This window comes from Urocitellus parryii, chromosome 1, assembly GCF_045843805.1.
Source record: "Urocitellus parryii isolate mUroPar1 chromosome 1, mUroPar1.hap1, whole genome shotgun sequence".
NCBI lineage: Eukaryota > Metazoa > Chordata > Mammalia > Rodentia > Sciuridae > Urocitellus > Urocitellus parryii.
In genome coordinates, this window is record NC_135531.1 from 43578652 (window position 1) to 43597072 (window position 18421).

General features: G+C 32.5%; 1 protein-coding gene across 2 annotated transcripts in view; it reads right to left on the reverse strand.

Moving 5' to 3' along the window:
* Il6st (interleukin 6 cytokine family signal transducer) overlaps window positions 1-18421 on the reverse strand; it is a 49058-nt gene that overhangs the window by 26682 nt on the left and 3955 nt on the right. The window contains exons 2-6 of one of the 2 annotated variants that reach the window (XM_026385922.2): window positions 10527-10615; window positions 8520-8548; window positions 5150-5228; window positions 1892-2197; window positions 568-688 (exon numbers count right to left, since the gene is read on the reverse strand). In XM_026385922.2, the coding sequence (XP_026241707.1) occupies window positions 568-688; window positions 1892-2197; window positions 5150-5213 (491 nt within the window). In that variant the 5' untranslated portion in view covers window positions 5214-5228; window positions 8520-8548; window positions 10527-10615. The remainder of the gene's footprint in view (window positions 1-567; window positions 689-1891; window positions 2198-5149; window positions 5229-8519; window positions 8549-10526; window positions 10616-18421) is intronic. The other variant, XM_026385921.2, reaches the window with a different exon arrangement.

Here is an 18421-nt window from a genome sequence, read left to right on the forward strand (position 1 = left end):
CTGAATTATACGGAAAAAAATCGGGAAGCAGATAGAATCTATGGTTAAGAGAGACAAATATCAATTTGCAATGTATAGAGCTTATTTGGATCTCAACTGAAACAAATATAAAACAGACACACACATAAACACACATATATACACATACACATATACATTCCATGCGATAGCTGAGGTAATTAATACTAACTGAGCATTTAAAGTACTTTAAATTATTTTGGTATAACAATGGTATGTGGTTATGTTTTTTAAAAGGCCTTGTCTTTTAGAGCTATGTACTGAAATATTTATGAATGGAATATGTCTGATGTTTTCTTGGAAACAATATGGGGTAGAAAAAGTAAAGTAAGATTGGTCACGATTGCTATCATTGTTGAAGTGGGGTGATGGGTACCCATGGGAATTTATTATAAAATTCTTTCTACTTTCATATATATTTGAGATATTCCAAAATAAAGTCATACTGTTTAAAATTTTGGATTCAATATTATTGCTTGATAAAATAAAACTTCCAGTAATAATGTCTAATTAATACATCCAACATAGGACAAACTTAAAATAAATTACCATTCAGATTTTAAAGTGAAGTTTGTTTCCAAGTACGTTTCCCTTCCAGGATCCCACTGACACATCATTTTTCTTCCTTCATTCACAATGCAATTCAAGTTTTTAGGTTTTTCTGGGGGAACTAAAAGGAAATGATCATTTAAAAATATTTTATATCCACAAACATTGTCCAATTTATATACCCCCTTAGATAGAAAAACAAACCCAAGACAAAATTGTGGACATAATGAAAGACTGGTGACTAAAAAGTTAATTTCTTTCTATTAAAACTTTAAAACTCAATTATAGATAGTAATACATATTTTATATCATGGCTGTCATTAACTAGTTTGTTTCACATTAATTTTCTACATAAAAATCAACTTTCATGGGCTGGGGATATAGCTCAGTTGGTAGGGTGCCTCACATACATAAGTTCCTGGGTTCAAACCTTAGTACTACAAAAAAAAAAAAAAAAAAAAAAATATATATATATATATATATAAACTTTCATTAATAACTGGATTAAAAAATCAATAATAACAGGCAATTAAGTAGAAGCAAAATAATTCATTTATATTTCTGTTCCTACTGTTTTCTCAAACTCTACTGGAAGAAAAACAAATGCTGAAATTTTAATGGTTGGAGTGATCTGCAAATTTGGTAACCTGCTTTTGGACCATAGTTAACATTCTTTTCTTTTGTAAGATGGGTTGAAGCCAGGGGCATATAACCACTGAGTCACATCTCCAGCCCTTTTTAAAAAATATTTTATTTTAGAAACAGGATCTCGCTGAATTGCTTAGGGCCTAGCTACCTCAGCCTCCAGAGCCACTGAGATTACAGGCATGTGCCACCAGGCCCAGCATAGCTTACATTCTTTACTATGTGTATTAAGAATTGTAATGCAAAAAAAAAAAAAAAAAAAAAAAGAAGTGCTTTCTCCAGTATTTGTTTACTACCTTCAGGGAGCTTCTTTACATATGCATTTTCACAGCAATTAAAGAATACTGGAAGTTACTATGAATATATTCACAGACTTCAAAATCAACAATAACTATTTTTAGGGGGTCAGGGTCTCAAGCCAAAATATTTTTCTAGAAAACTGGAAGAATGCTTGACTTTCATGAAACAAGAGAAAATCTCTGTTATTCATTATGAATCTGAACATTAATGAAAATGTAGGTCCTATTTCTATGCTTATTTTTTTAAAATATGTCCAAAAGTCACTGAGCCCACAAGTTACCCCATTTCATAAATTTAATTCTAAAGGACAACACTAAAACTGTAGTTCAATAGTCATGACAAAATCAGAAATATGACAAAAACAAAAAACAAAACTTACATCCTGAAAGAACTGTAATTCCATAAACATTCTGCTCAATTTGTCCGAACGTAAGAATGTTGCAAGTAAGCTGAAGATTTGGTGAAACTACATTTGTAAAGGTAACACTGGCTGCTGTTCTGTTTATGATGGTATATTGTTCCTTAGGAACAGTTAGATGGTTTGTTTTCCAGATAATGTAATTAGCATTTACATGAAAATAATCCATACATTTTTCCTTTAGCACACAAACTGCAGTGAAATTAGAGCCACGTTCTATTATTGGAGACTCAGGGTTGATGTGACCACAGGGATCCAGAAGTTCACCTGAAAGAAGGAACAAAATTTTTTAAAACATAAAAATAAACTGGGCAAAAGATGTAGTTCACTGGTAGAGTGCTTTTCTAGCATGTTTAAGGGCATAGGTTTGGTCCCCAGAACTGTTAAAAAAAAGAAAGATAGAAAGAAAGAAAAAAGTTTTTCTGGTACAAAATGGTTTCTGCCTGGTGTCACTCAATGTGATTCCTTGAATTTTCACTAAAATATTCCCTAAAAAAAAGAAACACAACTAAAAATGTGGTCTGAATTTAATGCCTAAATTTGTAAAGAAATACACAAATTACCAAACCGGATTAAGAAAATCTATACATGCTTCAGCTCATATTATAATATCCGAGCTTTTTCTGACTGACTGCAGCTTGACTCATATTTGTCCACCATCTGTCCTGTTCCTTGATTTGAACAGATCTTAATTAATTCTGCCTATCTCCAGAGGTAGGCAATGGTAGTCTCCTTTCTCCAGTTCTGAATGCTGCTGGGAGAAAGAGTGGTATAGATGGGGTTCAGAAAGACAGAAACATATTATCCATGTAGCAAAATGTGGTCAAAAAAAAGGAAATAGTAAGGGGGCAACAAAAACAGAATAGAACTAGATGACCAAATATATTAGTTTTAACAATAAATGTAGGGAATAGAATTTCCTATTTCTTTTAGGAATTCTTATTAGTCTTAATAAATGTATTAGTTATATTTAATGTAAATGTATTAGAAATTTAATAAATTACATTTATTTACATGTGTTAGAAATCTATTAGTTTTAAATGAATGGGATAAGATTTCCTAATAAAAAACAAAAAATTAGATTGGGTCAAAAAATAAAATGTGCCAGCTACGGCAGCACACACCTGTTTGTTATCTCAACTACTTGGAAGGCTAAAGCAGGGATTGCAAGTTTGAAGTCGGCCTAGGCAACTTAGTGAGATCTGTGTCAATAAAAAGAAAATAAAAGGGCTGGGGATATAGCTTAGTGGTAAAGCACTTGCCTACCATGCATGAGGCCCTGGGTTCAATCCCTAGTGTCAAGAGAAAAAAAAACAAACAAAAACAGAAACAAAAAACCAACTAAAAATTCTGTTGAAAGATTAGAATAGGCTAAAACTAATAAAACAAATTTGCAATGGAGAAAGTATCTATGTATCTATTTAGGTTTTTTCCTCCTTTCTTCTTTTTCTTAAAACAGTGCTAGGGATCAAATTTAGGGCCTTACAACATACACAATTCATGTGAAAATAATCAGAGAATATTTGTTCATTACTAGCTTAACATGAAGCATTGCTATATAACAGAGCCACTAGTCAGACCATGTCTACTTCAGGTACTTTTTAAAATAAAGTGTATTTTATTCAATCATTTTTATAATACTATACCATAACTATCCTTTTTATAATGCTTACTGTGAGCTGGGCACTAGCCTATCTTCACAACAAACCTAGAGTTAAGGATCATTATTTTCTCTATCTTATAGACAGGAAAATTTGAGGCACAGATTAAATGAGTAGTCAAACTACTATATCTCTTAAGATGGAGAACTGGGGTGGTAACATGATGAGACACAGGTAACCAAGAAAAGAAGCAGGAGGGCAATGAGCATATGCAGGATTAGAAGCCACATCCTAAAATAAATGATTAGGATAACTGGCTAAGTTTAGTTTGGGAAAGAGGGCCTAGAGACACAGAAAAGTGGTCCTTCAATACTTGAAAAGCTGAACTGTTGGGAGAGAAAACAGGTATATTCTAAATAAATAATTAATGGGGAAAATACAAAAAAGAAATTTGTGTTCAAGAATAAGAGAAGTTATGAACTGGGGATACAGCTCAGTTGGTAGAGTGCTTGCTTCACATGTACAAGGTCATGGGTTCAATCCTCAGCACCATTAAAACAACAACAAAAAAGAATAAGGAGGGTTAAATTGGATGTGATGGTGCGTGCCTGTAATCCCAGCTACTTGGGAGGCTGAGTCAGGAGGAACACAAATTCAAGGCCAACCTGAGCAACTTATAGAGTCCTGTCTCAAAAACTAAAAAGGGCTATGATGTAGCTCAGCAAGTGGTAAAGTAACACTGGGATCAATCCCCAATACTGCAAAACAAAAACCCAACAATAAGGAAAGTTAGCTGAGAGTATAGCTCAGTGACACAGTGCTTGCTTAGTATGTGCGAGACCCCGGGTTTAATCCTCAGCACCACCATCTTAAAAAAAAAAAAAAAAAAAAAAAAAAAGAAAGGCCTTTCTAAGAAAGAAAGATTTTCCACATAAACTTTCTGTCCCCAAAGCAGTTGTATTGATATGATTTGGAGAGGGTCTGATTTCTGATTTAAAGCAAGCTTTCTTAAACTATCTTGATGAAAGATCAGTATTTCCTTTATTCAATCCATCACAGACTACATTTTTGGTTTGCTATGTTCACTTATCCTGTGATGGGATGTCATGGCTACACCAAATTGTTAAAAGAGTTTCTAAATGTGTGTTCATTATTTCTGCATTTATCTAACTATGGACCAGTAATGACCAGTTCTCAGATGGGCATCAGGCTATGAACTATAATTTAAATAGTACTATTTCAGCTATCTCTTCATTATAGTAATACAACCACACTACTCAGAGACACTTTTGGCAATTAAAGAGTTTCACTAAGATTTAACATATTTTTCTCCTTTTCTTTTAATATTTTCTTTTGCTCTCCCCACCTTAAAGTTACTGTAAAATAACTAAATAACATTTATGATTACTGAATGAGAACTTACATAAAACAAATCATCAAGAATATTTTTTATTTATTTAAATCATTTTAAGGCAACATTATAACTCAATAACACTAGAAAGAATAAACACATAAGCATAATAATGTATTATTGAACATAAGCTTAATTATATAAGTATATAAAAACACATAAACCTAATTTGTGGAGATAGAATGTAGGGCATTTCATTAACCTTACCTATAGATTCAGTTGTGAGGAAAATAAGCAAAGCTTTCACTAGCCAAATCTGCAACATCAACATCTTGCACAGATATTTCTGTAACACACACATTTAAGATTATTTTTAATATTTTTATATACACATAGTTTAAAACAATTTTTTTTTTGTTTCCATTGTGTAATTGTTTTCTAACTGGTGGTAAAACTCTTATGAGAATGCAGAAAGCTAGACTTCAAGATATTTTTCTTTATTTCTGCTTAAGTTATTACATAAAATGACTGAAAAACATAATTTATACTTTCAGCTTAAGAGACCAATCCTGTTTCTGTATTTTATGAAGTCTAACACATCAGTAACTGAGATTAAGAACTTCAGAGACACAATTTCTTCAAGGAAAAACCCACTATTAGTAACCTTAAAAGACACTTAACAAGTGAAAAAAGAGTTTATAATTTATAACATGACCAAAAATATTCCCTAATATATGAAAAATGGCTATAAATCACTAGAAAATTCTAACACCTACTAGAAAAATAAGCAAAAATATTTGAAAGGCAGTTTATAGGAAAGGAAATATAAGTAAACAAAATGTATGAAAGATACTTTTAAACTCACTGGAAATGAGGGATGAAAATTAAAAATACCCAGATAAGAATGAAAAATTAAGCAGCCACTTTATCAAGTTAAAAGCACACTCTAAGACTTGAAATTTCTACTTCTAAGAATGTACCTAGAAAAATTAAAATACATGTCTACATGAAGACATAATTAAGTGTTCATAGCTTTATTCATAATTGTCTCAAACTGGAAGTAACCCAGAACAGTATTCAGCAATAAATGGGAATGCATTAGCAATACATGCAATAGTATGAATGAAGCTCAAAAGCAATCTGCTGAATAAAAGAAGCCAGATACAAAAGGCTGTACTATATAATTTTATCTATAGTAAATTCTAGAAGTAGCAAAACTAAGGTGACAGGTGGCAGATCAGGGGTTTCCTGCACTGAAGTAGAGAAGGGACAAAATAAACTTTTTTGAGTGATAGAAATACTCTATGTCATGATTATAGTGATAGCTATAAGATGCTATACACTGGCCAAAATTCATTGAATTGTGTCAAGAACTGCAAAGGTTCTGAGGTGAGATTTTTACCTTACGTTTGAGCTAACAAGTTAGCCTGACAGAGTTTCAGGCATACTGGCAAAAGATGAGACTTCTTAAGTCAGAGACATAAGACTTTATTACTCTTAACAACAGCAGTCATCAGAGTACTTTTTAAAGTGCAGTACTTTTTAATGTGCCAGATATTGGAGCCCCAATTCCCACAGGGTATTGTGAGAGTCAGGTGGCACCTTACAGGAGAAAGACCAAGCTTAAGAAACTCAAATCTTTAAAAAATGAGCAGGAAACATGCTTGATATTTACTCTGGAGGGAGACATTATCTCTGTCTTCTAATGCTATAAGAAAACCTGCCCCCCCCCCCGCCCCGCCGCTTTGCAATACAGGGAGACACCAATTCTATCTTCCAATAAACTTGAAAAGATAGTTCAGAAAAAAAGGCAGGGCTTTTGCTTAGAAGACTGCAGAAATGCAAAAGACTCATGGGTTTCCTATCAAATTGTACACCAGGAATTGGTAAATTTTGCTATTTATAAATTAGACCTCAATTATAACCAAACAAAAGATACACAAACAAGATTTAGAGCCAAATGAAAACAATGCTTAATTCTTCCAAAGATATATAGAAGAACATTCCCTATCAGTAAAGATTGGGGGTCTAGCCTCAATAGCAAAGCATATGCTTAGTATGCCTGTAGGCTCTGGGTTCAATCCCTACCACCAAAAAGAAAAAGAAAAAAAAAAGATACATTGTGGTATATTTTTTCAAGTAACTGAGTAATCACAATAACAAAGAATTATTTGCAAGTACACACAGCACGTATGAATCTCATGTATAAATCTCACGTATAATACAGAATGAAATAGACCAGACATTTGAAAAGGTACACCCCACATGATTTCCCTTATATTAAGTTCAAAACAAGCAAAATTTAACTTTTGGTGATAGAGGTCAAAGAGCAGCTATTTTTATGTAGGGAAAAGGACAAAAGGGAACATTCTAGGGTGTGGAGCAGGTTCTGTATTTTGACCTGGACAATGTTAAGAACTCATTGGGTTGTATGCTCATGAGGTCTGGACTTTACTACATATGAAAGTAAACAAAAACAAACCAAAAAACGATCTCTATACCATTCTTACCTATATAATATTGACAAAAACATAAATTCCAGAAAGTTATCAACATTGTTGTGAGACTAAAAAATAAAGGCCTCATTAGACACTTGCAGGTTACAGCACAAATTAATTTAGATCCTTAATAAATCGTACACTTAAAACTAAATATTTATTGTTTGTAAATTAGTTCTTAATTAAAAACAAAGATGGCTGTACCCAGATAAGGTGCATAGCCATATAAAGCATACTGCAATATCAGTTAAAAATTAATACATATACATTTGAATCTAATGATTTTATTTCTAGTTATTTTATCTTTCAGATATGAGCAAAACAACACATGTATAAGGTTATTCACTGCAGCACTCTTTTCAACAGTAAAGGGTTGAAATAACCTAAAATTTTTTGATAGGCCACTAAATTATGGTATGCCTAAACACTGTATATATGTAGTCATTAAAAAAAAAAAAATTCTAGGCAGGGCACAGTTGAGTGTGCCTGTAATTCCAGCTACTTGGAAGGCTGAAGCCTTAAGCAACTTAGTAAGAACCTATCTTAAAAAAAAAAAAAAAAAAGGGCTGAGAATATAGTTCACTGGTAAAATACCTCTGGGTTCAATCCCCATTAGTACCCCCCCAAATCCTGTGTTATAAATACATAACATAATCTAAAGTATATTGTTAAGGCACAGAATGTATATCTGCTATTGTTTGTCAGTAAACAAAATTAAAAAGAAAACAAAATATACTCATTTCATTATTTATGAATAAAATATTTCTAGAAGGGATAAAAATTTAATGTTGGCTGTGACTGGGTGTTTGAGAAACTGGGGTGGGAGGGAAACTCTCTACTATACTTTCTTTGGAATTTTTCAATGATGTACCAATTTTACTTTAGTACTTATACAAAAATACAGTTTGGGCTGGGAATGTAGCTTAGTGGTAGAGTACTTGCGTAGCATGTGCAAGGCCTTACTTTCAAGTTATGAAACATACAATTTAAATAAAAAAGAATGTGTAAACTTTTTTTGCTAAGTAAAACTATGGACTTTTTGATTGGTGCTTCACAGTATTACACTTAGAACAGAGTATTCTTTTATTAAATATATAGTTCTAGGGGCTTGGGTTGTGGCTTAGTAGTAGAGCACTCACCTAGCACGCGTAAGGCCCTGGGTTGGATCCTCAGCACCATATAAAAATAAATAAAATAAAGGTATTATGTACAACTACAACTAAAAAAATAAATATTTTTAAAAATTATAGTTCTAACTTGACTATGTATTTCCTAACCATGTAAATCACTTTGTACAAAACAGATAATGAACTGTTTAGACCACATTAGGAGAGGTATAAAAGAATTAAGTTGCAGAGGCCATTTTCTTCCACCTGTTTCTTCCCTTACTCCCCAACTTTAAAAAGTCTAACTTAGGAATGGGGACACAGTTCAGTGGCAGAGCACATGTCAACATGTGCAAGGCCCTGAAACTGATTCCATGCAAGGTTAAAAAAAAAAAAAAAAAAAAAAAAAGGTGGTGGGGGGAGCACTTTAAATAGCCCCATACTAGAAAATTCTACCACAATGTTTAACTGCTCATGAAATCAGAAAACAAAGAAAATATGTGTGGTAATGTGAACCTGACCACTCATTCCACCAAATACCTCGGCTAACATTGTAAAGATTTCTCTACAGTTCTGGAAAACTGTCAATCTTTCTATTGATGTACCATATTCTTATAATAAAATTCAAAACAAAATATTTATGATTATAGTGTAAATATTTATGATTACTTCAAAGCACTCATTTAACTGAGCAGTGCATGAGACACAAGTAAAAGGACACAAGCAAAGAGGGGATTCATACTTGCAGTTATAGCACAAAGTACCATTTCCTAATTTTAAAGATTATTATTGAGATGCGGCGAGAGGGAACATCTATTAAAGCACTTGATTTCATATATAATTCTAAGAGATGGAGATAATAGCAGCACTTTACAAAATATATGCAATACACTTAACTTTATTTGGGAGCTCATCTTGTTTTAAAATTGACAGAACTAACAATATTCTGCTTATTTTTCCCTTTCATTTTATTGACAGTAAACACTCAATTTAAAATTCTATTAATAGTACTACCCTCTCCTCACTTCCTGTATAATTTTCTATGCATATATTGCAATAATCCTGCATACATTTATTTTCCTTATAATCTGCACATCTATAAAGCCAAATCATGACTTGTAGACAGACAAAGCAAAGAAATGAGTGATTCTTCTATGACAGTAGTTCTTCAACCATGGTAGTTCAACATAACAGTGTTAAAAGTAGCTACGAAATATATCATAAGTAATTTGCTACTATTAATGTTAAAGTAACAAAGTTTATGAATGACTTATTTAAAAAATTAGAATATGAGATAACTGTTATAGTTGTTTATTCTCATTTACTTTGATTTCCATGGATTTTCTTAGGTAGGAGGAAAAGTGTAGAGATACAATTGATGAATATTTAGTAGTTGTGACTCCTTATAAATTATTTTTATTGCCCATAATTGTGACTTTTGTTATTTTCTTTTTCTTAAAAATAGAACTCAAGAACAAAGAAAAACCATGAAAAGATGCATCAGAATTACATTACACATGAGGAGGAATATCAATGTGAATTTTGTTACCATGGTAAAATTACTACTATAATTATAAAATAAAAAGCAAAACCATGCGTGAGGCACTGGGTTCGATTCTCAACACCACATAAAAATAAAAATAAATATATTGTGTCCACCTAAAACTGAAAAATAAATATTAAAAAAAAAGCAAAACCATGTATTGAGTATTAAGTTGAACAGGGATTAGTGATGAGGAAAATTTCTGTTATCTATTATAGTACATTGTTAATTTAAATAAATTTGCAAAATGCTGATCATATCTACATTAAATAATTAAGCTAATTACTTAAAATGATATACCCTCAGCTCTATTTCACTAGAACCAATTACGAGTTCATTAACACTTGGATACTATTTTACCTTACACAAAATACTTTCACATAAATTATTTTACTTGATTCTCCTACTATCCTAGGGAATCAGGTGGGTAGGAAAGAGATTATTTACTGGAATTTTGCAAAGAAAAGACAAAAGTTCAGATGAGACAAATTACTTACCCCAAATCACAAAATTAGTAAGTGAAGGAGCAGGAATTTGAAACTAAGTCTTCTGCCTCCAAATGTCATGTTCTTTCTATTGGGTTTTGCTGTAAAGAGAGAACAGCCTTGTTCAGAAAGCCAACATATTGGTAACATTTATTATACATGTGCTTCTAAAATCCTTATCTGCTATTAGGTTTTCAGGTTTGCACAAAGTATTCCATTTTAGAGACCTTCTGAACTTCAGAATAAAATAATCTCAAAAACACTTGTGTAAGAATACTAAATAGCCTAGTTTTTTTTTTTTTTTTTTTCTTTTTTAAGACAGGGTTTTGCCATGTTGCTCAGGTTGGCCAGAAACTATTGGGCTCAAGTGATCCTTCTGTCACAGTTTCAGAGAAATTGGGACCACATCAGCCCAGAAGTATGTTTAGATACATACTTGCAAACACTAAGGCTCACTTACACTTAATTCCAAATTCCTTAATATCTATGGAATACCACAGAAATGTGAAAGGGATGCTTTGCTGAATTCAACAAAAGCAGCAAGGCAGTGCTTTGACAGAATCCTAATTTTTTTGTCTTTTGATAGCACTAAATTAAAACTGCTGATTTTCCAAATGCCAATGTATTCTATGCATGTAGACACAAATTCATTTTAAGGTTTGCCCAGTGCTAGGTTAAATTCTAGCATGAGTGGTGGTGGCTCCTTTTTTGAAATACAGTTAAGTTAAAACTTGGGCAAAGAATGGAATCCTCCATCATTGTTTAAAACACATTAGGTTAAATTCTAGCATGAGTAGTGGTGGCTCCTTTTTGAAATATAGTTAAGTTAAAACTTGGGCAAAGAATGGAATCCTCCATCATTGTTTAAAACACAGTAAGCCTTTGATATAATTTAATAACACAAGAAACCATATTTATAATATTTTAAAAATTTTAAGTGAAAAGCAGAAAAATGCCAGGTGGAAATGCCCTGTAATTCTACCAAATAGCTTTGCAAAAATTTCTATGAATACATTATAACTTTATATTGTTTAAATATATACTTTTATACTTTACAAAGATAGGATCACAAGTGATAAATATTCTATTACTTGCTTTTTTCATTTAACACTATATACTGCACATCTATATTAATACAAAGATTAATTCCTGCCAGGTGCAGTGGTACTCGCCTATAACCCCAGCAACTCATAAGACCAAGGCAGGAGGATCTACAAATTCAAGGCCAATCTTAGCAACTTAGGGAGACACTGCCTCAAAATAAAAATAAAAAGGACTGGGGATATTACTCGGTGGTAGAGTACCCCTGGGTTCAATTCCCAGGTCTGGGGGAAAGAAAATTCTTATAGCCTTTGCTCAAATTCCCCCTAATATAGAGATCTTCCCTGATGACAATGTATTGCTTATTTTGGCTCTTTTCCTATTTTAGTCTCCATAAACTTAAGACCTACTATGCAGGATAGCAAATATTCTATGTAAAGGGTCAGATAATAAATTTTAGATTTAGTGTGCAACTAGGCAACTTTGCTACTGGAGTGCAAAATCAGTCATAGTTAATATGCAAACAAGTAGGCATGGCTGTTTCCATATAGCTTTATAGACTGCAAGCTGGGTTTGGTCCACAGGCCAGTTTACCAACCTCTGTTCTAGAATAACATATCATGTACTTATTTTGCTTAATGTTTGTTATGGGTTTAATCACATTCCCCTAAAGATATGTTGAAGTCCTAACTCCCAATATCTTAAAATGTGACCCATTTGGCAATAAAGCCATGGCAGATGTAATTAGTTAAGATGTCATACTGGAATAGGATGGGCTCTTAGTATGCCATGACTGCTGTCCTTTTAAGAAAAGAAAGACACACAGAAAAATGTCACGTGACAAAAAAGGCAGAGACTGGAATGATGCTGCTGCAAGCTAAGAAAGCTATAACCAGAAGCTAGGAAGAGGTAAATGCTTCTTTCTAGACTCATGATTTCTATATTCTAGAACCTTGAGAGGATAAATTTCTGTTTCTTTAAGCCACCCAGTTTGTGGTAGTTTGTTACAGTAGCCCTAGGAAATTAATACATTGTCTATATTACCAAAACAGAATGTAAGCATATAAGGTAGAAATTTTGTCTATTTTGTTCCCTGCTATATTCCTAGAATCTAGAATCATACTTTGAATAGAAAGCACTTGACATATATCAGATGAAGAAACACTTCCATTTTTTAATATGTATATTCAAAATTTACTGTAATTTAGTGCTGAGTCTTTGTAAGGACAGATGGTTTAATTTTGGGGGAGGAAATACCAGGAGTGGAATTGCTAGGTCATTTGGTTAAGTGTGTATCCAGCTATATATTCTCTTTGGTGATATATCTGTTCAAATAGTCTATTTTTTTAATTAGGTTTCTTGTTTTCTTATTACTAAATTTTGAAAGTTTTAAAAATATATTCTGAATGCAAGGCCTTTGTTAGAAAATTTATTTGCACATAATTTTTTCCCTGCGGTTTAGTCATCTTCTTAATATTGTTTTTTGAAGAGCAGAAGGTCTGATTTAATGAAGTCTATTTTAATGGACTCTGCTTTTAGTGTTGTATTTAAGAAATATTTTCTAAAAGTCACAAGGTTTTCTTTCTCTTGTTTTCTTCTCCAAGTTTTAGGTTTTATGTTTAGGTCTTTGAATTAATATTTATACAGGGCATGAAGCAGAAATCTAATTCATTTTGTAATATGAATAACCAATTATTTTAGCACCATTTTTTGAAAATGCTATTCCTTCTTAAGGGAACTGCCTTTTGCACCTTTGAAAAAAATTAGTTGTTTATATATATGTAGATTTATTTGTGCTTTTTCATTTCTAGGAGCGGGCAAATTTTTATGTAAAGGGATAGAAAGTAAATATTTTTGGCTTTGAGGGCCATGAGGTTTCTGCTGGAATTGCCAATCTACTGTTGTGACACAAAAGTAGCCAAGATAATAAATGGGGATTGCTGTGTTATTATACTTTATAAAAATAGGAGGTGAGCTGCAGTTTGCCAAATCTTGTTCTGTTCCATTAATTTATTTACTTATCTTTATGCAACTACCACACTGTCTTGATAATTATAGCTTTACAAGTCTTGAAATTAGTGTTTTGTGGGCACTTTAAAAAAAATCAGCTATCATGCCTTTAAAGAAAGGTCTTTTGCATGAAAGGTCTTTTTATGCCTCTGGCTGTGTATAGGATTTACATGTTATCAATTTGATTGAGCAACTGAGCAACCTTTTTGTGATGCCCCTTAGCATAGTTTTCATCATGTTTCTTACACTTGAAGTTTGTTGAGCTTTTTAGAGATGATATCTGGGGCTAATTATATTCCTTCTATTGAGGTAAGACTTTTTTGTATATCCTCCCTAATATCCCAGGAACCAATATGTTTTCTAACCTGGCTGGTAAGAACAGGTACTATTTCAGACTTTGTGAGAATGTCAGGCTTTGTTACTTCTAATTCTTTTTTTTTTTTTTTCCAGTTTTTTTTCCCCTGGTCCTTCAGTAGTTTCTTTATATGCTAACATTGATCATTAATCAGCTGAATAGTTGAAAGGGACCTCTGAACCTTTCCAAAGTTCTCTGTAGTGTCCTCTTTTCTTTATTATTTTGTTCTATTGACTCTACTAACTACTTTTGCCTCCCCAGACACATCCTTCAAATTAATAGTATCCAATAGTCTCAGCCTTGGATTTCCTACCTGTGTCATAGCTTAAAATGTCTCAATGCAGTGAACAAGGGCAACTGCAGGGTTCACCTCATTTGTTTCTCATCTCTCAAGATCACTGTCTTGGTTGGCCTGTAATCCTAGATAATTTAGGTGGCTGAGGCAGGATTGCAAATTCAAAGCCAGTCCAAGTAACTCAGTGAGGCCCCTGGCAATTGAGACCTTGTCTCAAAAAATAAAAAGGGCTGCAGGGCTGGGGTTGTAGCTCAGTGCTAGAGTGCTTGCCTAGCACATGTGGGGCACTGGGTTCGATCCTCAGCATCTCATAAAATAAATAAATAAATAAACAAAAGTATTGTGTCAATTTACCACTAAAAATTTTAAAAAGTGTGTGTGGGGGGGGCACACTAGGGATGTGGTTCAGTGGTTAAGAGGCCCTGGGTTCAATTCCCAAAACCAAATAAATCAACATCATTATATTTCATCATCTGATGTTCAGTCTTTTTTAAATATATATATAAAATAAAACCCATAAATAAATAAATAAATATATATATATATATATATATATATATATATATATATTTATATGTGTTTTTTGGTTGTTTCAGGTATAGGAGTAAATCCATTCCTTGTTATTCCATCTTGGTCAGAAATGTAAGCTGCACATACATTTGGATACCAAATAAATAAAAATTACATAACAAAAGTATTGTCAAAATTATTATGAACATTTGTGTGAAAAAGCCTGAATACATTTGAAAACAAAACCAAAATGTAAACACTAACAAGTACTTAGCTTAAAAATGTAAGCATATAAACCTATAGCAATGGTTTTCCATTCCATGGTTTCAGTTACCTATAGTCAATCAAGGTCTGAAAATATCAAATAGAAATTCCAGAAGTAAAAAATTCCTAAGTTTGAAATAACTTAATATAGTATATTATAAATATGTTCTACCTTATTATTAGTTATTGTTGTTGATTTCTTCTTGAGCCTAATATACATATTTTTATACATGCATATTCATAAATATGCATGTATAAAAATATAGCATTTATGGGTTTAGTACTATTCATGGTTTCAGATGTCCTTGAAATATCTTGGATTATAGCCTCTGTAGACAGAAACAGACTACCATAGTTCAAAATGAAAAAGATATTAATGTTACTATATTAATAGATTAAAGAAGAAAAACAACACATCATTCTAACAGTTGCTTGAAAAGCATCTGGTAATAGTCAATAACTGTTAACCTAAAATTTAAAAATAATAACAAAGCATCAGAAAACTAAGAACTTTTTGTATCTTTTGAGACTATCATTTTAATAAATATGAGCAGGGAATCTGAACCAGATTGCCTGTGTTCTGATCTCAGACCCTCGTCTTAGAAAAGTTATATAATATTCCTCACTTTTTTTTCCTTGTCTATAAAAATGGATATAACATCACTACCTACTTACCACCTAGGAATGCTGTAAAGATTAATCAACACACAAAGTGCTCAGAATCTACCTGGTTGATAGTAGATACTCAATAAAGGTAACAGCTATCAGTAGTACAGACCTTGCTGTTGCTGCTTTAAGTACTACTATAACAAACCTACAGTAAGCATTCATAGGTTTAAAGGTAAAAATTGGAAGATTCCTATTAAAGTCAAGATTCAGACAAGATGATTTGAGTCACATTTATTCAACACTGATCTAGAAGGGGGAACCAAAAATAAATAAGATAAAATGTAAAAAGAAAAAAACTGTAGGTAAGATTGTCTATCAACAATGAGAAAATGATAAACTACTAGAATTATTGAGTTTAACTTAGTAGTTGAACAAAAGATTATCAAAAATTACAGCTTCCCTATACATCAATAATAACCAATTAGAAATTATAATAGGAAAAAATCCTCATAAAAGCCCCCCAAACCATAATATTTAGAGAAAATATAATCAGAACTATGAAAGAACTTTATGGAGACAACTATAAAATCTTACTAAAAGGTGCATTAATAATGTCTAAGATCTTTATGTAAAAGGTGGGCATGCTAGGGATTTAGCTCAAGTGGTAGAGTGCTTGCCAAGCACTCATGAGGTTCTGAATTGGATCCCCAGTACCACTCTTTCTCTCTCACACATAAAAACTCAAATAATCAAATAAATAAATAAATATAGTAGCTATCAATTATTCACAAAATAATATATAAATGCAATACAATTTTAATCCAAACAGCAAAGGAGTTTTCTTAGGGAATTTTGCAAACCAACTTAAAATTTCATATAAAAAATTTTAAAATAGCCAAAAGCCAATTCGCCAAAAGTATAAAGAGAATATTTGCTGTACCATCATCCATTAAGACACACTGGTAGAATAATTAAAACATGACTAGTACAGGAGAATACACAATGAAATTAATGGCACAAAATAAAAGACTCAAGGACATATACAAATTTAAAGGCTGGGCACAATGGTGTGCCTATTGTTCCAGATACTCAGAAGGCTGAGGCAAGAGGACAGTTTAGGCCAGGAGTTTGAGGCCAGTGTAGCCCAGGAATTTGAGGCCAGTCTGGGCAACTTAGTGAGATCACATCTCAAAAACAAGAACCAAACACATATACATACACAAAGGAGAAATTTAATATCTGAAATATTTAAAAAGGCATCTTATATTAATGGGCTAAAAAGAACTGACTATTCAATAAATATTACTGGGACAACTGGTTCCACAAACAAAAACAATAACAAAGAGTCCTATTCCATCCAGTGCACACAACACTCCAGACTTATTACAGAACTAAGTACAAAAGCAAAATTATAAGTGTGCCAGAAGAGAATATGAAATGTATTAATGACCTCACAGTAGAGAAGGCCTTTTACAAATTATCTTTGACTATTTTATTAGCCAAATGAAGAGGTTTCAAGTGTACTTTGATAAGCATCCAGGTTCTCAACATTGCTTAAGAAATAAAACATGACAAACTGGGTGTTGTGGCACATGCCTATAATCCCTGTGATTTGGGATGATGAAGCAGGAGAATCAAAAGTTTGAGGCCAGCCTGAGCAACTTAGCAGGAACTTATCTCAAAATAAAAAATAAAAAAAGGGCTGGGGATGTAGCTCAGTGGCAAAGTACCCCTTAGTTCTATCCCTAATACAACAAAAAAGGAAAGAAAGAAATTATAAATGTAATTGGAGCCAAATAAATAATTCTTATAGTCAAGAAGTTCAAAGTTTAGAGTGAGAAAATTAGGGTAAGAGTTTTCTAGACAGAGAAAATAGCAAACACATGAGCTATAAATCACTGATTCTGATTGTCAATTAAGATTAGCAATGGTAAAATCCCAGGACACCAGTCTACCTGACCAGAGTTGTGCTATACAACATATAGCTCTGATGAGTTTACTTTAAACTAGGTGGTGGGATTGAGGGGGCACATATAAAACAGAACACCCAAATGAAAGAAATTATGCTACTCAGGAAGCAGGAGTATCCCAAATTCCAGGCCAGCCTGGGCAACTCAACAAGACTCTGTTTCAAAATAAAATTTAAAAAGGCATTGGGGATGTAGCTCAGTGGTAGAGTAGGGCCCTGCATTCAATCCCCAGTACTGCCAAAAAGAAAAACAGAAAAAGACTGTGTGGAAGACACTGACATTAAACCCAATTCAGAAGTAACAATTAAGCCAATCTCCATTAGAGCAAAGGATGAAACTAATTAATGAAGAGAAAATGAAAATTTTGAGGCAAAACAATTTTGAATTTATTGTGCTAAAGGGAATGAAGTTCTGCTCTGGATATGTATACATGAAGCTTTAAAGCAAAAATTAAAACAAACAAAAAACACCCCAATAATCTACACAACAGTCATATTAACAAAGTTCTCTTATTCATGATCAATCAGATAACTTATTTCTTATTAAATTTCACTAAAATATATCATATAGCCTGGAGGAGGGGGTATCTATAGCCTTGTGACAACTGTTTCTGGCTCCTGTGTAACTAAATGATATAGTTGAGTCTTATCTCTTTTACTGAATTCTCTGGCTATGAATAATAAAGTATTTGGCAGCTACTTTTAAAATGCCAGTTTATTTGAATACATGTGACTACAACTATTACCTGAAAAATAAATAATTTTAAGAATTCTGGCTTGGATCTTTTTTAAATTTCACCAGCATGTCATCATCTTGCATATTCTGCCTTTGACTCAAATCAATTTAAAAGGCC